This window comes from Dermochelys coriacea, chromosome 2 (assembly GCF_009764565.3).
Source record: "Dermochelys coriacea isolate rDerCor1 chromosome 2, rDerCor1.pri.v4, whole genome shotgun sequence".
Lineage (NCBI taxonomy): Eukaryota > Metazoa > Chordata > Testudines > Dermochelyidae > Dermochelys > Dermochelys coriacea.
The window spans coordinates 86,947,728-86,971,385 of NC_050069.1; the positions used below are offsets into that span (position 1 = coordinate 86,947,728).

General features: G+C 40.6%; 1 protein-coding gene across 1 annotated transcript; it reads left to right on the forward strand.

Moving 5' to 3' along the window:
- The first annotated feature begins 9,853 nt into the window (after positions 1 to 9,853).
- TGIF1 (TGFB induced factor homeobox 1) lies at positions 9,854 to 22,269 on the forward strand. Its single transcript, XM_038388177.2, has 3 exons — positions 9,854 to 11,885; positions 19,413 to 19,639; positions 21,229 to 22,269. The coding sequence occupies exons 1-3, from the start codon at positions 11,870 to 11,872 to the stop codon at positions 21,790 to 21,792; spliced, it is 807 nt and encodes a 268-aa protein (XP_038244105.1). The 5' UTR covers positions 9,854 to 11,869; the 3' UTR covers positions 21,793 to 22,269.
- Positions 22,270 to 23,658: the final 1,389 nt, after the last annotated feature.

Genomic DNA, 23,658 nt, shown 5'->3' on the forward strand with positions numbered 1-23,658 from the left:
AAAGCTTATGCTTTAATAAATTTGTTAGTCTCTAAGGTGCCACAAGTACTCCTTTTCTTTTTGTGATAGCAGAGATGGTGAGCTTTGTAGATGCAAAGAGTTCTTTCAGAGTCCATAGATTATAGTCCAATGTCTATATTCAGGGCGGTCCAGTCAGAATTGGGATCTCAGTCCTTATGACTTGGGTTTCCCCTGCATGAAACCTCATGCAGATTTGGCACTGCACCTGACAGAATCAGGACCCAAGCCATTGTTTATACAGTTTCAGGCCTTCTTTGACAGCTCGGAGTCGTTTGGCAAACAATAGGCACTCATGAGGACTTTGAAGTGGCCCCATTTCCTAAGCATTGCTGGTAATTATTCACACAGATTAACATAAGGCAATTGCCTGTTTTTCTACCATTCGCAGATGATTTGCTATACGTTTCAAAGAGAAATGAATACAGCATATCTTATGTTTGCAGTTCATTTAAATGTTAAGATATCCTTTTGATCTATGAATTAAACAGAATACAGCATAGACAGGGACAATTTGATTACATTGTTGACCTTTACCAATATATATGGAAATACAGACATATGGGGAGATAATGTGTGTGTGTGTGTAAGGGTTGAATTTGAGTCATTAATCCTTCAGGATGCTTAACCTTTCTGGTCATGCGTCACAACCAGACCTCAAATTCATGACCTCTGAGGGAAGATTGAAAAATTGGGCTTGTTTAGTTGAGAAGAGTAGACAGAGAGGACATGATAACATTTTCAAGTACATAAAAGGTTGTTACAAGGAGGAGGAGGTAAAATTGTTTTCTAACCTTGGAGAATAGGACAAGAAGCAATGGGCTTAAACTGCAGCAAGGGAAGTTTAGGTTGGACGTTAGGAAAAACTTCCTACCTGTCAGGGTGGTTATACACTGGAATAAATTGCCTAGGAAGGCTGTGGAATCTCTGTCATTGGGGATTAAGAGCAGGTTAATCAAACATCAGTCAGGGATGGTCTAGATCGGGGTTCTCAAACTGGGGGGTCAGGACCCCTCAGGGGGTCATGACCCCTCAGGGGGTCATGAGGTTATTACATGGGGGGGTCGCAAGCTGTCAGCCTCCAACCCAAACTCCACTTTGCCTCCAGCATTTATAATGGTGTTATAAATTAACACTTTTTAAAATGTATTTCGGGGCGGTGTCACACTCAGAGGCTTGCTATGTGAAAGGGGTCACCAGTATAAAAGTTTGAAAACTACTGGTCTAGATAGTACTTAGTCCTGCCATGAGTGCAGGGGACTGGACTAGATGACCTCTTGAGATTCTATGAAGTCACTCACTCCCCCTGGACAATCAGAGTCTCTTATGCAGTGAACAGCATTTGGGAGAAAGGAAAAAAAAAAATGTAGAACACATCCAGAACAGACTCATCATGAAAAAGTACTTGAGAAAATCAACTGTGTGTGTATGCAGAACAATGTTCTCTGCACAGAACTACGTACATGCCAAGGCAATGAAGACTGTGGCAACCCACACACTCAGAGATCAACAAAAATGATGATAATGATGTTGACTAGAAATGTCAGCGGTGCTATTACATTTTAATGATACCTGTACAAATTATTAGAGTTTTTTTTAAGAAGCCTTTTTGATTGTTGTTGTGATACTTTGAGGTCACAAAAGAAATACCATTTTATGTCTTGAAATAATAGATATAGTAATTAAACTTGCAGAAATGAATGCAAGTGGTCATTTTAACATGCTATGGAAAGATAGGAAGTATGGCAAGAGACCACCCCGGCTTAACCAGGAGATCTTCAATGATCTAAAACTCAAAAAAAGAGTCCTACAAAAAGTGGAATCTCAGTCAAATTACAAAGGATTAACATAAACAAATAACACAAGTATATAGGGACAAAATTAGAAAGGCCAAGACACAAAACAAGATCAAACATCAAACTAGCTAGGGATATAAAGGGTAACAAGAAAACACTCTACAAATACATTAGAAGTAAGAGGAAGACCAAGGACAGAATAAACCCATTACTCAATGAGGGGAGAAAGACAATAACAAAAGATGTGGAAATGGCAGAGGTGCTTAATGACTTCTTTGTTTCGGTTTTCACCAAGAAGGTTGGTGGTGATTGGACGTCTAACATAGTGAATGCAAGTGAAAATGAGGTAGAATCAGAGTCTATAATAGGGAAAGAACAAGTCAAAAAGTACATAGACAAGTTAGAGGTCTTCAAATCACCAGGGCCTGATGAAATGCATCCTAGAATACTAAAGGAGCTGACTGAAGAGATACCTGAGACATTAGCAATTATCTTTGAAAAGTAATGGAAGACGGGAGACATTCCAGAAGACTGGAAAAGTGCAAATATATTGCCCATCCATAAAAAGGGAAATAAGGACAACCCAAGAAATTACAGACCAGTGAGCTTAACTTCTGTACCTGGAAAGATAATGGAACATATAATTAAGAAATCAATTTTCAAACACCTAGAAGATAATGAGGTGTTAAGTAACAGTCAGAATGGAATTGTCAAGAACAAAGCGTGTCAAACCAACCTGATAGCTTTCTTTGACAGGGCAACAAGCCTTGTGGATGGGGGGGAAGTGGTAGATGTAGTATATCTGGACTTTAGTAAAGCTTTTGATACTGTCTCGCATGACCTTCTCATAAACAAACTAGGGAAATACAACCTAGATGGAGCTACTATAAGGAGGGTGAATAACTTGTTGGAAAATAGTTTCCAGAAAGTAGTTATCAATGGCTCACAGTCATGCTGGAAGGGCATAACAAGTAGGGATCCTGCAGGGATCGGTTCTGGGTCCATTTCTGTTCAATGTCTTCATCAATTATTTAGATAATGGCATAGAGAGTACACTCATAAAGTTTGCGGACAATACCAAGGGGGGGGAGGGGTTGCAAGTGCTTTGAAGGATAGGATTAAAATTCAAAATGATCTGGACAAATTGGATAAAAGGTCTGAAGTAAATAGGATGAAATTCACTAAGGACAAATGCAAAGTACTGTACTCCACTTAGGAAGGAACAAATCAGTTGCACACATACAAAATGGGAAATGATTGCGTAGGAAGGCATACTGCGGAAAGGGTTCTGGGGATCATAGTGGATCACAAGCTAAATATGAGTCAGTAACACTGTTGCAAAAAAAGCAAACATCATTCTGGGATGTACTAGCAGGAGTACTGTAAGCAAGACTCGAGAAATAATTCTTCCATTCTACCTCATGCTGATTAGGCCTCCACTGCAATATTGTGCCCAGTTTCTGGGCACCACATTTCAGGAAAGATGTGGACAAATTGGAAAAAGGCCAGAGAAGAACTACAAAAGTGATTAAAGGTCCAGAAAACATGAAGAAATTGGATTGTTTCATCTGGAGAAGAAAGGACTGAGGGGAAACAACAGTTTTCAAGTACATAAAAGGTTGTTACAAAGAGGAGGAAGAAAAAGTGTTCTTCTTAACCTCTGAGGATAGGACAAGAAAGCAATGGGCTTAAATTGCAGCAAGGGTGATTTAGGTTGGACATTAGGAAAAATTTCCTAACTGTCAGAATTGTTAAGCACTGGAATAAATTGCCTAGGGAGGTTGTGGAATCTCCATCTGTCATAAATATAAAGGGAAGGGTAAACACCTTTAAATCCCTCCTGGCCAGAGGAAAAACCTTTTCACCTGTAAAGGATTAAGAAGCTAGAATAACCTCGCTGGCACCTGACCAAAATGACCAATGAGGAGACAAGATACTTTCAAAGCTGGAGGGGGGGGAGAAACAAAGGTTCTCTCGGTCTGTGTGTTGCTTTTGCCCGGACCAGAGCAGGAATGCAGGTCAGAACTCCTGTAAAGGGCTAATAAGCAATCTAGTTAGATATGCATTAGATTCTGTTTTGTTTAAATGGCTTATAAAATAAGTTGTGATGAATGGAATGTATATTCCTGTTTTTGTGTCTTTTTGTAACTTAAAGTTTTGCCTAGAGGGATTCTCTGTGTTTTGAATCTGATTACCCTGTAAGGTATTTACCATCCTGATTTTACAGAGATGATTCTTTTACTTTTTCTTTTCAATTAAAATTTTTCTTTTAAGAACCTGATTGTTTTTTCATTGTTCTTAAGATCCAAGGGTTTGGGTCTGTGTTCACCTATGCAAATTGGTGAGGATTTTTATCAAGCCTTCCCCAGGAAAGGGGGTGTAGGATTTGGGAGGAAAGACGTTTCCAAGCGGGCTCTTTGCCTGTTATATATTTGTTAGATGCTTGGTGGTGGCAGCAATAAAGTCCAAGGGCAAAAGGTAAAATAGTTTGTACCTTGGGGAAGTTTTAACCTAAGCTGGTAAAAATAAGTTTAGGCGGTTTTTCATGCAGGTCCCCACATCTGTACCCTAGAGTTCAGAGTGGGGAAGGAACCTTGACACCATCATTGGGGATTTTTAAGAGCAGGTTGGACAAATACCTGTCAGGGATGGTCTAGATAATACTTCGTCCTGCCTTGAGTGCAGGGGACTGGACGAGACCTTCCAGTTCTATATTCTATGTCATTGTCTACCCTCATTTCTGTGGTAACACCACCACTTGACAGCACCACATCATGCCTCCTCTTAAAGTAGACAGGTTTCAGAGTAGCAGCTGTGTTAGTCTGTATTCGCAAAAAAGAAAAGGAGTACGTGTGGCACCTTAGAGACTAAGAAATTTATTTGAGCATAAGCTTTTGTGAGCTACAGCTCACTTCATCATATGCATTCGGTGGAAAATAGGTTTGTATATAAATCTCTCCACTGTATTTTCCACCAAATGCATCCGATGAAGTGAGCTGTAGCTCATGAAAGCTTATGCTCAAATAAATTTGTTCATCTCTAAGGTGCCACAAGTACTCCTTTTCTTTTTTTAAAGTAGACATAAGCTTTCAAATGATGTTTAATATGTGTGTGTGGATGTAAATAGAGAGGGTACACTAAATCAACCAGATTGTGGTGTTTGTGGCTTGCCTACAAATTCTTGAGCTATGCTGAAAAAGTGTCAACAAGGATTCCAGTTATTATGGTGGTGTTGATATAGACACCTGTGTTTCATTACAATATAAAATGGATTTAAAACCACCACCAAGTTACACACACAACACAAAACAGCTGAGAGACTTGTCAGTAGTGGACAAAAATTGTCACTAATACAGACAGAGACGATAGGTTCCGTATTTCCTGAGGTATCCCTGATCACATTTTATTTATTTCTAATTCCTGAAAATGAACACTATCTAGTACAGTTAACTATCCTAAATGAGATTAGACCTACAATTCACTCAACATTTTTAAATTTCACACAAATCTGACAAGATTTTAGTGGAGAAATTGCATTTCTTAAACCTCCCCCATGGCATCTATGTGGGAGGTTTATGTAAATCTTTATGTAAATAAATACTATGTTCATAACTGGTTGATTAAATTATTTAGATTTCCAAAAAGCCTTTGACAAGATCCCACACAAGAGGCTAATAAAGAAGCTAAATAGTCATGGTGGGTGGGAGGCAAAGTATTTTCATAGACCAAGAACTGGCTAAAACCCAGAAAGCAAAAAGGAGGATTTCATTAAAAGGTTAATTTTCATCAAAGATTCCTTACTAGGTCTTCTGTTACTTAATACATTAATGACCTGGAAGAGGGGCAAGTAGTAATTCACAGATGAGGAAAAATTATTTAGGATTAGTCAGAACGAGAGGACTGTGAGGAACTTTAGAGAGACCCAAACAAGATAGCTGAACACTCGGAAAATAAAATTCAGTGTCGAAAAATGCAAAGCAGAACCCAGAGGAAAAATTTTAAACTACTCATACACCTTGCAGTAAAATTTTTTCAGTACATCAGAAACAGGGAGCGTGCCAATCAGTGGGGCCACTGGATTATTGAAATGCTGAAGGGGCACTCAAGGAAGGTAAGGCCACGGCGGAGAAGCTAAATGAATTCTTTGCATCAGTCTTCAATGCAGGGGATGCAAGGAGATTCCCACACCTGAGCCATTCTTTTTAGGTGACAAATCTGAGGAACTTTCCCAGATTGAAGTGTCAATAGAGGAGATTTTGGAACAAACAAATTAAACAGTAATGCGTCACCAGGACCAGATGCTATCCACGCAAGGTTCAAACTCAAATACGAAATTGCAAAACTATACCGTGGTATGTAATCTATCATTTAAATCAACTTTTGTACCAGATGACTACAGGATAGTGAATGTGACACCAATTTTTTAAAAAAAGGTTCCAGATGGGATCCTGACAATTACAGGCCAGTAAGGCGAATTTCAGTACTAGGCAAATTGGTTGAAACTATAGTAAAGAACAGAATTGTCAGACACATAGATGAACATAATTTGTCAGGGAAGAGTCAACATGGCTTTTGTAAAAGGAACAAGAGTGGACAAGAGTAATCGAGTAGATGTAGTGTACTTGGACTTTCAGAATGTCTTTGACAAGGTCCCTCATGAAAGGTTCTTAAGCAAAGAAAGCAGTCATAGGATAAGAGGGAAGATCCTCTCCTGGATCAGTAACTGGTTAAAAGACAGGAAGCAAAGGGTAGGAATAGTCAGTCAGTTCTCAGAATGGAGAGAGGTAAATAGTGGTGTCCCACAGTTATCTGTATTAGAACCCATGCTGTTCAACATATGAATATGATCTGGAAAAAGGGGTAAACAGTGAGCTGGCAAAATTTGCAGACAATACAAAATAACTCAAGTTAGTTAAGCCCAAAGCAGACTGTGAAGCATTATAAAGAAATCTCACTAAAGTGGGTGACTGGGCAATATAATAGCAGGTGAAATTCAATGCTGATAAATGCAAAGTAATGCATATTGGAAAAGAATCCCAACTATACATACAAAATGATGGGATCTAAACTAACTGTTTCCTGATGGCCAGCACAGCCATCCATTATACCAGGAGGAGCAAGCTAGATGAGGGGGAGTGAAACTCTGTGACTGTGAATCTTATTTCCGTTCCCCTGTTCAGTTATGCCTCCCAGCTAGGGTTGTCAGGCATCCGGTTTTCGACCAGAATATGGGTTGAAAAGGGACCCTGGCTGCTCCAGTCTGCATCGCTAAAAGTCCAGTCAGTGGTGCAGCAGGGCAACGGCAGGCTCCCTGCCTGCCTGCCCTGGCTCCACATGGCTCCCAGAAGCGGACAGCATGTCCCTGTGCCCCCTAGGCTCAGGGGCAGCCAGGGAGCGGCCAGGGGCAGCGCACAGAGATTCCTGGCTGTGCCTCCACCTAGGAACCTGCAGGGACATACTGGCCGCTTCTGGGAGCCACTTGAGGCAAGAGCCACATGCAGCCTGCACCCACTCCCGTGCCCCAACCACCTGCCCCAGCACTGAGCTCCTTCCCACACCCAAACACCCTTCCAGAGCCCACACCCCTTTCTGCACTGTGAACCCCTCATCCCCAACTTGGAGCCCCCTGTTGCACCCCAAACCCCTCATCCCCAGCCCCACACACCAGAGCCTGCTTCCCCAGCCAGAGCCATAACCCCTGCATACACACCCCAACCCCGCCCCAGCTCAGAACCCCCTCCTGCACCCAAACTCCATCCCAGAGCCCGCACCTTGCACCCCTTCCCACTCTCCAAACCCCTCAGCCCCAGAGCCCACACCTCTAGCCAGAGCCCTCAGCCCCCCTGCCCCAGCCCTCCACACCTCCCCCTCACCCCAGCCCAGAGCCCTCTCCCAGATTCTGAACTCCTTAGCCACACCCTCCATCCCAGAGCCCCCTCCTTCACCCCAAACCCCTCATTCCCTATCCCACCTCACTCCCAACCCCCAGCTTCCGCCTTGAGCCTCCTCCCACACCCAGCCTGGTGAAAATGAGTGAGGGTGGGAGTCAGCAAGTGACAGAGGGAGGGGATGGAGTGAGTGCAGGTGGGGCCTCAGAGAAAGGGCAGGGCAGGGCAAAGGTGTTTGGTTTTCTGAAATCAGAAAGTTTGCAACCCTGCTCCCAGCTAAGTTTTTCCTGGACAGTGTCCACTAACTCCTTAAATGCTTCTGAGCAACACTAGGCACCATCAGTAATTCTCTGCTCGGTGTCTCCTCTTATCTGATTTTTACCCTGACCGCCACTCCTGGCTGTGTTTTCCTCATTTGTTGTCCCTAGAAATCACTGGTAATCTGTGCTTAGCTGAGGGAGTAGGCCTTTAGTTGGGTAGCTGAGAGCCCCTGTCCTGGTAATACTAATAGTATACAATCCTGTAACTTCTACAACAAAGGAGACAGGGGCATCGCAGTAACCATGATAGGTACACAATCCTAATTTATCCTCACCAAATAGCTCTACTTGTTTTTCAAATACTCAAAATGTACAAATTAAGATTTAAACTATTAACATGTTAGTAATTGCAAAGCCAATAAGAAACTAGTGAGTGAGAACTGGCCTGGCTTTAGAACATATTCTAAAGCAGGGGCTCTCAACCTTTCCAAATTACCACACCCCTTTGAGGAGTCTAATTTGTCTTGCATATCTCAAGTTTCACCTCACTCAAATACTACTTGCTTACAAAAATCCGACATAAAAATACAAGAGTGTCACAGCACACTATTACTGAAAAAAATGCTTACTTTCTCATTTTTACTACAATTATAAAAATAAATCTATTGGAATATAAATATTGTACTTACATTTCAATATATATAGCATATAGAGCAATATAAATAAATCATTGTCTGTATTAAATTTTAGTTGACTTTGTTAGTGCTTTTTATGTAGCCTGTTGTAAAACTAGACAAATATCTAGAGGAGTTGATGACCCAGAAGACCTCTGCAAACCCCATTAATTATATTTTAGGATTACGTGGCAAAAGATGTGCAAAACCCCAGTTGTAAACTCAAATCTCACAGCTGGGAGCAGAAAAACATCAAACAAAAAAAAAATCCCATGAGTCATCTCCAGTGCCTCAGAAGCCCTGTTATTTCATTTCAAAGTTAAAAATACCAACCCTTGACTGGTTCTCTTTCTTTCAAGCTCTTAGAGAGGGATAACTAACTAAGGCATGAACACTTATAAAGCATCTTGAACTTTAGCTACACGCTTATACCTCCCTCACCTGAACCACAGAATTAGTCAATTAGTATTTTTTTAAGCCACCCACCCACTCCCTGTGACAAAAAAAAGCTTAAAAATCTACACAGCTGGTTGGAAAAGGAGCTACATTCCCTCCCCCCACCCCCAGCTGGAGCTGCCCAACCCATCTAGTAACACCAGGAAAGTTTTGAGTAGCAGCTGTGTTAGTCTGTATCCAGAAAAAGAAAAGAAGCACTTGTGGCACCTTAGAGACTAACACATTTATTTGAACATAAGCTTTTGTGAGCTACAGCTCACTACATACATCTGATGAAGTGAGCTGTAGCTCACAAAAGCTTATGCTCAAATAAATGCGTTAGTCTCTAAGGTGCCACAAGTGCTCCTTTTCTGATTTCGGTTTTGCAAAAGGTAACCCGCTCTGTTGTTGCTTTCAACGGAGCTGCACAGCATTCCCTCCCGAACCTATGCTCTAGTCCGCGCGGCTTGTCTCCTCCTCTACTCTCACCACACTGGCCTAAGCCTCTATGAGTCAGGATGTCTAGCTGTCCCTAGGCCCTTCCCCACTCACTCCTTGCTCAATCGCTTTCATACAGACACACCGGATATGAGCTACCAATCCCTGTGCCAAACTGCCCTAAGTTACATAAAAGAGAACCACTAAGAAGGCAGCAGCAAACACTAGTGCCTTGTTAACTTAAACTGCTCCAAAGCCACCCTCCCCATTCCGCATATGGCCCTCATTCAGAACGACACAGCTGTTTTATCTTCAGCGATAGCAGGGTAATTACTCTATCGAAAACCAGCTACAAGGTGTTTGAGGGCATTTAAGAAAATACTATTGCTTCCCTTTCTGCGTCAGATCCGAATGGGCTTTTGTGCATATAGATATAGATATGCACTATAGGCTGCTGGACCCAAAGTAAAGCCACGGTTCCTGGTCCGTTTCTTTGTGAAATTTAAAACCAGATTTACTTTTACAACCTAAACCATGAGGAACTCTCCTTCCTTAATTCAAACACTGTTACACGGTGTTGAGAGTGAGTGGACAGGGGCTTGCTTGCTTTCCCTGCTCAAATTCAAGCAGAGAAGAGCCTCCTGAATTCCTCGTCTCACACGTGTTATGTGAATACTTTTATTTGTCCTGATCAAACAAAATCCAATTTTGGAACCCTGAAGGAAGAGCACAAAGGGCCTCCGGGAAAGCAGCCTTTGCTATTTGACCAGCTGGAGCTAGCTCCCATTTCAGTCAATGGCAAGACCTTTGGTGTTTGCTTTCCCCGTTCCCGGTGGGGGAATGGATCGAGCCCTGCAGGACCAGCTAGCTCCAATTCCAGCATGCCTCATCTCAGAGTCAGACTCCGAGCAAAATAAACTGTTGCTGAACCACGTGATTACTCCAGAGGCATGAGTCGAGCTGTTTTTTAAAAAGCCACGAGCGAGCGTGTCTCGTTGAAACGCACAGCAAAGCCCGCCCCCCCCCTCCCAAAAAAGTGAAAACAAAACAAAAACCCACCTTTAAAAACCGGTTTAAAATAACCCCAGCAGGGAGAGAAGCTTCTTTCACACGGGTGGACCTGACCAACCCGAACGAAGGGGGGACTTTTTGTGTTGTGTTTGCGCCTCAAAAAACAGTAGGGCTGGATTGGGGGGGGAAGGAGAGGGAGGAACGACCCCCAGGCCACCAAATGCCTGTGGGCCAAGGGTCTGGATTATTTACCGGACGAGCTCCTAAAGCCGCGTCGCCCCGCTTCCAGTAAAGGCAGCCGCCGCTGGGGGCTGGCTGGGTCGAGCGAACTGCAGCGCGCTGAAGCAGAGCACGCCACGCTGCGGCGCGCCCCGTGATTGAGAAGTTGGAAAGCATGTGAGAATGACAGTGTGTCTCGGGCTCCGGCGGGCCCGCAATTTCGAAACTGCCCTGCAGGCCCATCAGCATCAAGGCGGCTCCAGCCATAACGACCCCCGAGCAGAAGAAGGAGCAAAAGAGCCTCTCGGGGGAGGGGTTTTTCCCCCCCCCCCTCTTTTTTGGTCTGAAACTAGTCCGTGGGGGTGGGGAGGAAGAGCAGGGCTGGTTCAGTGCTAGGCTAATCTTTTAAGCGCTCTTTTCTTGCTCTACACTGCTTTTCTTTCTTCTCCATTCTCTTCGCCCTAAGGAGTGGGTGGCTCATCCGGCAGCAACAGGAGGAGGCTAAGTCAGGGGCAGCTGTCAAAATCTCTCCTCCCCCTCTCCCTTCCCAGTTTAATGATCAAACGCCTGGCTGGGAAGAAAGGCAGGAACCAGGAGGCGCAGAGGCTCTGCCCTGCACTGTCACATCACACGCTCTGGTGTGTGTGTGTGTGTGTGTGTGAGAGAGAGAGACTCCCTCTCTCCCTCCCCTCCGCTGACAACCGTCTCCGCAGCCAGAGAGGAGGAGGCAAAGCGGCTATTGCTCTCAGTTACTCTCTCACTTACTCATCGCTGAAAGGTGGGCGGGGAGGGTACCTTTCCCCCTGGTGCCTTTTCTCACGTTGACAAGCTGGGGCCCAGCACCGGGGGGGGGGGGGGGGGGAGAACAAAGAAAGAAGAGGAGGGAAAGCACTAAATCCGGACCAAACATCCCAGGCAGAAGGAAGCTGTCAGCTGGCGGTGACACAACACATAGCCCATTGAAGCGCCCTGGTTAGCAGCCACGGCTGGGAAGGGAGCCCTCTGCCCGCCTTCCAAGTTGCAAAGCGGGGATTGCTCCGCACGCGAGAAAAGGCAGCTTGATTTGTGCGTGCGGTGCCCGTTGTGTAGCAAGCCTTGCCAGCTGGTGCGGCCCGCTGCTCGAGACCACGATGAAAAGTAAAAAAGGTAGGGAGGGGTGCGTGCGAGTGTGAGAGAGACAGAGTGATCTGATTCCTCGGCGTGCTGTTGGGAAACCTGGATGGGAAAGTGGAAAGCATGTTGCTTTCGCCATTTGGAAATAACAGGCGTGTGGTTTAAACTTCATTGCAGTTTGAGTTGGCTTATTAAATAAAGTGGAACCGGTTTTCTTCTCTCACTCTCTCCCCCCCCCCCCTTTTTTTTTTTCTTTCTGAGCTGGTCCCTTTCCTCTTTGTTGAGCTCATGTCTGAAATGGCAGTTGATAATGTTTCCAGACAAAACACGAGGGGATGTTTGGACTCTGTTTTCTTTCCATGCTGCTTGGCTCCCTGTCAAAAACCTGGTCAACTGCCTGCTTTGTCCCCAACAAAGTTTTATTTTCGCTTTTTTTTTAACAGCCTTTTTCTTCCCTCTTTCGTCCTCACTCTCATTTCTCCAGTCTGGTCCCCAAGGACGGGACTGGAATTGTTTTCACAACTTTAAAAAACAAATCCCAACCCAAATACAACTCTCTGAGCAATGCAGTCTGAACAATGGGGTGGCAGGAGCTCTTTGTTTGCGAGTTAGCGTGGGGAAAGGGGACAAAAGCGGGGGGCTATAGGAGAATTTAAAGTGAGGGTTTTTTTAATCGATCTGCAAATTTATCTCCAGCCTTTTGATCAAAGACTTTCCTTTCTTTCTTTCTTTTTCTTTTTTAGAAAAGACTAAAAGTAAAGTGATTTAAAAACTTACCCACCACGTGGTGGGGAAGCAGCAAAAAAGACGTTTGAAAAACTTTTCATTGGTGTTACTTACGTAATTACCACTTGGACAGATTTTATAATCAAGGGATTGTCAATATTTCTATCTGTAGTCCTCTGTGTATTTTGAAAACTAAAACGTGGCTGCGAAGAATTGGAAAACATTTTAAAAATTTGTTGGTCTCCAAGGTGCCACAAGTACTCCTTTTCATTTTAAAAACGTGGCTGCTGTTAAAAAAAAACATTTCGGATGTTTGTTTCCTCGTCAGTTCCCCCTCTTCCCATTTTTAAGTGGCTAATCAGTCATGTAGATTAATGATTTTTTTCTATTTAAAGACCTTTAAAATATCCAAGATACTGAGTTTAAAACGGAGCACTGCGCATGTTTACTACTCTAGAGCCGTGGTGTTTTTCCTACTACAGGCTCTTGTGGTTCAAGAGTACAGAAATCTACTTGATTGTTAATGTTCTTGGAGCCATCAGAGTATGTGTTTATATACACCTATTAAGCACCTTCTCAATTCTTGGTGTATAATTTAAGATGTGCTCTAATATAGTTTGTAGTTCTCATAAGTAATCTTGGACTATACTGATTTAAAACAAAACACACAAAGGAAATTCAGCCGCAAAGGCAAAGTTTAGACAACAGTCAGTGCGGGTCCTGTTTACACTCTCAAAAAAGCAAAGAATTCAGAGTTCAAACCGAAACTTTGTATTTATATAACCCACCCTCCCTGCCAAATATTTCAGTGTTCTCCTAACTGGAGTGATTTGAGATAACAACACGTGTTGCATACCAAGCCCAGCCCTCTGTACCTAGAGACAGTTACAGCCTTGACTCTAGATTTTCCCATTTTTGTAGATTTGTTCAGATTGTTACGGTTACTGGAGGTATATGGTTTTACTGAATTATTTAGACTAGTTATTTTTAGAACATTCCTGTGCTCCCTGTTTGCACAGTAGTGGTGATGAGTTGGCTTCCTGTCTGCTGCTGCTTCCATTGTTCAGATTCCTCTCCCGGAGGGCAGCTACTGATTGTCTAAATACCAACTTCACACACTTCCAACTCTTATTGTCATCTCCCTCCAAACTAAATATGTGTGAAAAATGCTGACGAGGTTACCATGTCTGCCTGTGTATTTCTCTCAGTGTGTAATCTGCCTTGTGATTTGGGAGTTCTGCACTGACACAATGAAAGGCAGGCATGTTGGAAGGCAAACCTTTGAGACAGAATACCATTGGTTTAGAGTTTATGTGGCAGAAATTAGGACGTGAGAAGAAACTCACAGAACCATGGAAACTTTTCAAAGAAGTTAGGACAATGATTTTTTGTAGAGTTTTTTTTAATTGAAGGTTGGGCTTGCCGTTTGCTTTTTTGGCCTGTACTTTGATACTCAAATTGCAGAGCATGACCTGATTTCAGATTTCTTTCTTGTAGTCTAAAAAAAAATTAAAATTTGTTTTCTATAGTTACAGCCAAGTTTGCCTACTCTGTGAAACCAGTAAAGCTCAAGCAACTCAGAGGAAAGAAAACTGGTTCTTCCACTTGTAAAATCACATTTAAAGAAAAAGGAAAACTTTTCTAATTTTCTGCTATGTAAAATTCCCTTACACATCCCCATAGCTCCTGTGTCTGATCTGGTTAATTATCAATATTATTTAACCTGATTTAAAAAAAAAATTCACAAACTTTTAACTAAAGTTCCTTTCCAAATTGGTATATATCTTAAGTTAAATCCCTGAAACCTCTTCCGTGGATGGCAAAAGTTTATTTCTTAAATAATAAAAAATATCAGGGTACACTTACTCTATAGGCTGGTATGTTTGTACATATTAATGACATATTCATACTATCTGTTATATCTGGCCTAGCCAGTTATTTCCATGTTCTTTGTGGTTTACCTGTTAAGTCTAAAGACTATATGAAGTTAGGTAGCCCCTACCGATACTAGCTTGCTTTTAACCATCTGTATTAAAGGTCACAAACATACATGCATATATTTTGTTTTAGCTCATCATCACTTATCTAGGCTAACAGTCTCAAGCATATGTATGCTAACTTGTATTAGCTCAGCATACAGGATGTGGCCTGTAGGTTCCTTGCATTACAGCCAGAAATACTCTTAATACAAATTTATAATCCTATTATAAAACAAATAATCAAACCCATAAGAAAAAATATATTAGCAGGCAGGCTAGCCCTATAGGCTACGCTTGCTAGTTAGCTATTGTAGTCTCCAGTCCTGCAAAGATATAGCCCTGTTGAAGATTATGCATGTGTAGTCCTAGTGAAGTCAATTACAGGAAGATTGGGGGCTTTTTAGATTGGAAATAATATCTAGATATATACATGTAAAACCCAACCAAAGAAATTCACAGAAACATAAAAATTGAGCTAGATTATCCATGAGCTGATTTAATCTATTCCTTCTCCAAAAGGAGACTGTGCCTTGTAGTATACTTGTTCAGTTTCAAGTGATTCAAACAATTGGTTTCTACCAGTTCTCTTGTGAAGCTCTGCCATAATACAAGAGGATATTTTTACTGCTATTCAGCCTAAATTTTAATTTTTTTAACTTCATTCCATTTCTCCTAGTTAAGGCCCCAGTTCATCCCAAACAAGTCTTTCTCCTTCTTGGTGTTCATACCTTATAAGTACTGATAGTTTTTTCCATATCAACTTTAGTTATCATTTTGAAAAAGTATGCACATAATTTTTTTTCCTCATCAGATTTATGCCCCCAGGCCTTTAAACCAGGAAGCTTTAACTGAATTCTTTCCTGTTATTTAGTATCATCCAGATATTGAGGTGCTCAGAATTTTATGCAATGTTCAAGGCATGATCTCCCTAGCAGTGAACAAGAAAGGGACCTAGGAACTCTTTGGCCTGTGATGTGATGCAACACAGTATGTTAAATTCTCTATATGCTGCAAGACTAGAAGCTGGGTGCAGGTAAATCAATTCACATTATATAAAAGAGAGGGGGCCTGCTGATCCTACAACCTTTAGGAATAGTCCTCACTGAAATCAGTGAAACTATTTTTGTATGAATAAGGATTGCTTATCTGAGTAAAGCTTATAGAATTAGAGCCAGGGTCACTTCTTAGGCCCTGTTTACATACAGTGCACCAGTTCAGTTTAAGTAGTGCAAAACACTCTGTAGACATTCTTGCATCAGTTTAAGAGGGGCTTATTTTAGTTTAAACATATAATCAACTGAAGTTAACTTGTAAAAGCCTGATTTAAACAGAAATAAGTGTCCACAAAGCCTTTTATACCAGTATAACAGAATCAGTTTAAAATTCACAACTTAAAAATAAAATGGAGGTATTCTGCATGTAGACAAGCTCTTATTCTGGGGTGTAAATAACAGTAAATGGTCCAGACATGGAGCTTAGATGGGAAGCCTTTCAACTGTGCCCTGCTAAAGAGGAAACCAAAAGCATATAGTCTGATTACTAACAAGAAGGAAAAACAAAGCTGAGTTGCAATCAGTGTGAATGTTCTAATGAAAACAGAGGTTTGACAGCAACAACGTGGGCTTCTGCTTCTGTAGAGTATCAGCTGATGTTGTATGAGATCTACAGCCTTAACTTCCTGTTGCTGCAGCTTCTGCACATGCCGTTGGAGATGTTTGTTAAAGGTTCAGAGATCTGGGGCTCTTTTATTTAAATGAGCTCATTTCAATGAGAAGCTGCAATGCCGTTTGTTCCTGTTTAACCAAAACCTGTTTTGTGTCATAAAATTGAGGGAACACGGCACACTAAGGAAGCAGCTCAAAGGGCAGACTTCAGTGTTGTTTCATATCTTTTTTCATTACTGCCTTACAGTTAGGAAACTTACAGTTGTTTGAAGGGCAACTTTATTTTATTTCTTTTTTAAAAAAAGAAATGTGATCTCAGAAAGATTGCATTTGCAACAAATATTTTTGGTGGTTGGTTTTTTGGGTAAATCTTCGTCAAATTTTAGCAGCAGGTAAAGAACAACGGTTCCAAACCTAAATCTTTGTTATCAAAGCAGAGCTCCGGTCTTAAAAGAAGCTTTGCATGGAATGTTTACTTAACCTTGAGAGTTTAATCTCAAATGATTTTTATATAACTGCACTTATGAATGTAAATTTACTCTTGTGAGTAGGCACACCGACTGCAACTCCTTGGTTCCTACTTTGCACCATAGCTGTGCCCTCAGCTCCGTCATTTCTGCTTTTCACTATTGTCTTTTCCTGTCTCCCAAGGTCTCTTGTTTTGATAAGTGGCTCTGTAGTCTAATGTTTTATTATCCTCTTAAAAAAATCAGTGCAGCAACATTTTTAATCTGCCACAAGCAAAGACAGCAATGTTTGGAACATTAGGTAAATTCATAGATTCCAAGGCCAAAAGAGACTATTATGATTATCTATTCATACCTTCTGTATAGCACAGGCCATAAAACTTCCCCAAAATAATTCCTAGAGCAGATCTTTTAGAAAAGCATCCAATCTTGATTGAAAAATTGTCAGGGGATGGAAAATCCACCACAACCCTTGGTAAATTGCACCAATGGTTAATATTCTCACTGTTAAACATTTTAAAATGCCTTATTTCCAGTCTGAATTTGTGTAACTTCAACATTCAAGTCATGGAATTGTGCTATACCTTTCTCTGAATTCTGTAAACTAGTTTTAGCTAGTCATATGTCTACTTTACAGTTAGTGAACTGCTGTGTCGAGCCATTATAACTTACTTTTCAAGCAAAGTAATATTTTAATGTGAAGCTATTAGATGATATATGATAGATTTCCACCCCTTGAAAATACCATATACATGCACTGAGAACTAAATCAAATATACAATTCAGAATTTACCGTGAGTTGGTTATTTAAATTGCCTGTCATTGTTTTTGTTCCCTGACTGGATAACTTATGTAACTAAGCATCATAGGGCAAATTGTATATTCAATTGTAATGTTCAGAATGTTGGTTAGTTACATAAATCATCCAGCCAGGAAACAGAAACATTACCCCACAAGTTACTTAAGTAACCACCACAGACTGAATTGTGAATATTCACAGAGTATTAACAAAAAAATTCTCTGGATAAATCTGAATAATTGCAAATGACAAATTCAGGAATACTGTGATTTGCTCATGACTAGAGATAAGGAAAAACTTCAAATGCTCAACTCTGTCACACCGCATTTTTGCATTTCATAGGTATCTGTGAAACTCCTATGCAAAAACTCACAATTAGTGTTCTTTCTTTTGGGTCTGACATCAATTCCCATTAAATCTTTAAATATGAACATAAATGTAGAGTTTCATAGTTGTATTTTTTCACAGGCATAGCTTCCATTTTAATAGAACTGATTTTTTTTTCTAGTTTAAGTATTAGTTTTGAAATTTGGACAGCTGCCCATATGAAGCCTTTGTGCCTGGTGTTTAACTTTGCTTGCTATTATAAAAGTGAAAGTTTCTTTTCTTTTTTAAATGAAATGGATGTTCAAACTAACTTAAGTGATTTAGGGCCTCATTTTCCTTTTGCCATTTCTAGAAAATGCTTTTGAAAGCAAACCTACTGTGAATCAAAAAAACTTCTGAACTGTGCTAACTGAATCTAATGGTATCTGTGATTTAGATTTATATATGGTTTGTAAGATTCCTAAAATTTCTGGTTGGATTAAAGTACTTAAAGCCAAAGCAAAGTTTCCTTTGTGGATTTCAATGCTATTTGTTTTGTTTCCTCAGTCACACTGTACACTTGACTAAAAGAGCAGAATTGCAGCCTGTTGTTCAGCCACAGAATATGAAGTATTGGATTGTTCACATATTGTAGTTCCAAATTATTAGTAATATGGTTTACTGAATTAATTATAGAAGACAGAGACTAAATGAGATATTGAAATAAATTCCTTCTCTATGGGAGAAAAATGTGCAATAAAACTGTAAATCTAGAGTCCTTGCAGTAAACGTATGTCAAAATCTGAATAAGTACACTACTTGAAGTGTGAGGGAAAACTATAAGGTTCAAAGCATAGGTAATTAGGGCAAAGTTGAAGTGTGGCATGTTCTCCAGAAAAATAAATGATAGCAACTCTATACTATCGTGTGACACTATTTAGGCACTTACTGTTACCTTGCTGTACACTTTTTCCTCAGTGAGTGAATTTTGTGTCACTTCAGAAGAACCAGCCATAACTTGCTTTCTGTTCTTTTCCTGTGCCATTCATTTTTATTAATAATTCTGGAAAGCATTGTTAACATTTTAAACCTATAAAGCTATCCTTAATCAGAAGGAGACGCACCAGCATGTTAAATTGTAATTCAATACAGCCAAGGTTTAGGTTGGGTGTATGTTTTGAAATTCTTTTCTATTGGCTTTTTGCCTAGCCATGAAACAGCCTTGAAGAAAAAAGATTGTTGGAGGCATACCCCAGTAGCACCCTTTGCTGACTAACATTTGGCATGATATTGGCATCAGATGGAAGTTACTTACTGCATATGACCAAATAAAAGGTTGCTAAGGGAACCAATAAATGAGGTTGTGTGGAGAAGTGTCCCCTAGGAATAGGTAGTTGGTGCTACTTTTGTTACAGTATACATCCTCTAAACATGAGGCCTGATTTGACTCACAATAAAGGCACACAACATCTGAACTGGCAAGGAATTGTCCACTTGTTAATGCTTCATAAGAGAGAGAGAGAGAGAGAGAGAGAGAGAGAGAGAGAAGTGTTGAAGTGAAAAATGCTGCAAATAAGAAGTGTATTGAAGTGACTAGTCTTACCTTTTTATTACTGTAGGTGTAGCTGCAATATCTGGTAGTGAGACGGAGGATGATGACACCATGGATGTCCCACTGGATCTTTCCTCTTCCACTGCCTCAGGCAAACGGAGGAGACGTGGTAACCTGCCCAAGGAGTCAGTGCAGATTCTTCGGGACTGGCTGTATGAGCACCGATACAATGCCTATCCATCAGAGCAAGAAAAAGCACTATTGTCCCGACAAACACACCTTTCTACACTACAGGTATTTTTAAAAGCTCCAATTAAAATAAAAATGAGCCTTTGTTTTCACTTCTGAAGTTACCCACTCTCTAGTCTCTCTAAAAAGTGTTCATATTACAGATGTCATTTTCTTTATATGTTACTGTTTGTGTTGTGGTAGCACCCAAAGGCATTGACAAGGATTAGGACCCTGTTGTTCTAGGTAGTGTATGAACACAAGCTTACAGGTGATGTCCCTGATACTGTATTGTCTTATGCACATGCTTAATTTTGCACATTGTGACTAAAGTGACTTCAGTGGGTCTACAGACAGTGCATAAAGTTAAGCATGTGCATTAGTCTTTGTAGGATTAGGGTCTAAAAGACACTTTGCATATAAGCAAAGTGATCAGGGTGATAAGCACATGTATTAGCAGTATAATTTTCTTTACACTATTAAAATGGTGACTTTGGGCCTAATCCTACACTTGAGTATATGTAATTTTTATTTATATGAGTCTTCATGACTCATAAAGTCAGTGGGACAATTCACATGGGTAAAGCTATTCATATGCATGAATATTAGGATGAAGCCCTTATTTGGGAATGGTGAGTTAGGAAATTTGGGTTCTATTCTGCCACTGAAACATATGTCACTCTGGGCATTTCACTTAGCCTTTCTGTGCGTCTCTTTCCTCCATTGTAATATGGGTATAACCTCATAGGAAAGCTGAGAGACTTTAGGGCTTGTCTACATTAGCAAGTTTACAGTGGCACAACTGTACTGATGCAGTTGCACCACTGTAAAATCGTTAATGTAGCCTGTCTCCTGTCAAGAGAGCGCTGTCCACACCGGTGTTTCTGTTGGTGTAACTTACGTCACTCGGGGGTGTTTTTTCACAGCCCTGAGTGACATAAGTTATACCAACAAAAGTGATAGTGTAGACAAGCCCTTAGTGCATGAATGTTTGTGCATTTTAATATCTTTGGATGGAAGGTCAGGTAGGATTGCAAAGTATTATTAGTGGTAAATTTTATTTTTTTTATCTTTTATAGAGCAGTATTTTGATATAAATGTTGCAATTAGTTAAGTAAAAATTTCTTTAATATAACACTGTGAGGAAAAACTACTTTATATAGAAGTACTTAAAAAAAAAAAAGGACATTAACTCATCTGTTATTGCCCAGGAAACTGGTTTGATATTTAAACAAGGATGCATTTCAATGAGGTAATTCATGTTATGTCTGTTGACACAGTCAGTTGAGCAGGAAAAATCAGTAACTGTTTGTGGGAGGAGTGGCTCTTTTAATAGAGAAAAAGTTTTCCTGTTGTTAATTAACCTAAATGCAGAGAACAATAGGTAATAGGTTAATATATGTTCAGAGTTAAAAGCTAAACTTTTCACTAGCAGTCTTTTTTTTTTTTTTTTGCAAGGGAGAGAGGAGTAGGGGGTAGAAGAAGAAAGAAGAGAGAGGTTTTTACTAGATGTGTCAGAACTTGTCTATCAGTCTCTTTTGTTGTAGAGTTAAGGAAACTGCTTGAAGGGATTCATTAATCTAACTGAAAGACTCTACTGGCATGTAGTGCAGAAGTGAATGAAGGTAGAAATTAAAATATCATTATGTTCCCAGGTCTGCAACTGGTTTATCAATGCACGCCGCAGGCTTTTACCTGACATGCTGAGGAAGGATGGCAAGGATCCAAATCAATTCACCATCTCACGAAGAGGGACCAAGATTTCTGAAGGCAACCCAGTGGAGTCTTCCACAGGCACAAAAAACTACATTCCACTGTTAGAAGAGAATTCATTTCTTTCTGGTACCACAGGACTAAACAAGGCTGTCTCTTCTAAACCTTCTTCCCCAGCATCTGTTTTGGCTCGACCTTCAGTGATTTGCCATACCACTGTAACTGCATTGAAAGATGCCCCTTTCCTTTTGTGCCAGCCAGCTGGTGTAGGCCCAACCACCGACTTGCAGCAGACATCAGCTAGCAGATTAACAGACAACTCTCTTGCATACCACGAGGATGCTTCTAAGCTGGGACCTAGTACAAATGCACAAAGTGGCCTTTTCAACACTCCTCCTCCTACCCCACCAGACCTCAACCAAGATTTTAGTGGATTTCAGCTTCTGGTGGATGTTGCATTGAAAAGGGCAGCAGAGATGGAGTTGCAGGCAAAACTTATGGCCTAATCCCCCCTTTTTTTTTCAGGCAGGAATTTAACAAATATGTGGTTATTGCTGCCCATGTGATATCAAAAGACTAACTGCGTTTTTTATTATTATTAATCTTATTTGCACAAGGGATTGCTGAAATGAAGCTTCCTGTCACTGAGGTGGTCTTCAGTGAAATATGGTCATTCCAAGAATTATAAACTTAAAGCTACTGTAGAAACAAAGGGTGTTTTTGTTTGTTTGTTTGTTTGTTTTTATGTTTCTTAGTAGGTTTTTCATAATGTGAGATGGTTCCCAAGATCATGTGATTTTTGTTTTCGTTTCTTTCAGACTGTGCAATATCTAGTAATGATGTAGACTTCTTATCATTCCTGTGTGGAACAGAATATACCGACATGCTGTCTAAAACAAATGTTCAGTTTTTTTAAACAATATGAATCTGGATGATTATGCTTTTTTTCCACGATGTAATAAAATATTTTCTTTAAAAATGGATGCATACAGTGTATTTTGTTGAACAGGAGCTTCACAGGGGACACTAAGTTGTGCTCCAAATATAACCAAAATAGAAAGAAGCCAGCATGAGCTTGAAAAGGATGTCTTCTCTCTGTGTTGATCAGAGACCTGCACTAGCAAATTACAAAGTTGTTGTAAAAAGGATGTTTACAGGGATGAGGTGGACCAGAGCTACCTGACAGTGTTCTCTTGGGCTGAGCTTTTCAAAGGAGCCAAAGGGAGTTATGTGCGCAACTCCCATTGACTTTCAGTGAGATTTGGGAACCTCTCTCTGCCTTAGAAATCCCTTAAAAATCCCAACCTCATTCCTTTAATATTGCTGAATTGATGTACATTGACAGCTCAAGGGAGAACATTCTCTTGAAGGTGAACTGAAAAGAGTAGATCAGTTGCCTTTGTGCTCTTCATTGGTATTTTGTGATGTACGGAGAGGGCCTCAGAATTTTTTTCCTGCTTCTTTTCTTACACCAGTAATGTCAGGGGGTTGATTTGCCTGTTTTTTCTGGTGGACTGGAGTGGGATAGACATCACAATAAGTTGAAATCTGACTTGCAATTTTCTCAGCCCCGGAAGTGGGATATGAGGGATAAAATTTTCAAAAAATCCAAGTCCGTGGGCTCGTGTTGAGGCACCTTTCTGCCTAGATACTTAGTGGAATTTACGAAAGCTCTTAAGTGAGTGAGGAACTTAGGATCTTTTGTAAAATCACACAAGGTGCCTAAATATCTTTGAAAATGTGTCTGAAGTCACTTCTGAAAATGGGATTTAAGCTTCTAAATCACTTACCCATTTCTAAAACAAATTTACCCTAAGAGCTGCAGCTTGGATTTCAATCTATTTGAATGTCGCTACCCAACTCCAGTCCTTCAGCTACAAAATCAACCCCCGCTTCCTCTGAAAAATCAGTTTCCCTAATAATTCTACAGTGTTTTGGGGGTATGTCAAGGGAAGGGTCATTGAGGACAGCTTTATATAAGTAAAAACATTGTGGGTTTTTTTTTTTGTTTGTTTGGTTTTTTTGGTGCATTGCAGTAGACTTCAATCCTTTGGAGATAATAGACATGTCTATATCCTCCTGAGTATTCTTTGGCTGGAAGTCTGGAACTCTTAAAAGATTTAAACTTCATTCCTGCTTTAACTTTATTTATTCTGCCCATCGCTTGTCTCCATTCACTTCCATGTTAGGGGGTACATGTGCTGTACTTTTTAAAAACAAATTCAATGGTCAGGCGACTCTTTTGGTTGAAAATATGACACTCCAAGTTCATCTCATATGTTGTATGTTTAGAAAATACTATGTTTTAAGGAAAATAGAAGTATTTTGTATATAGGTAAAACTTGTAACTTATTTTGAGCATAGGCAGACAT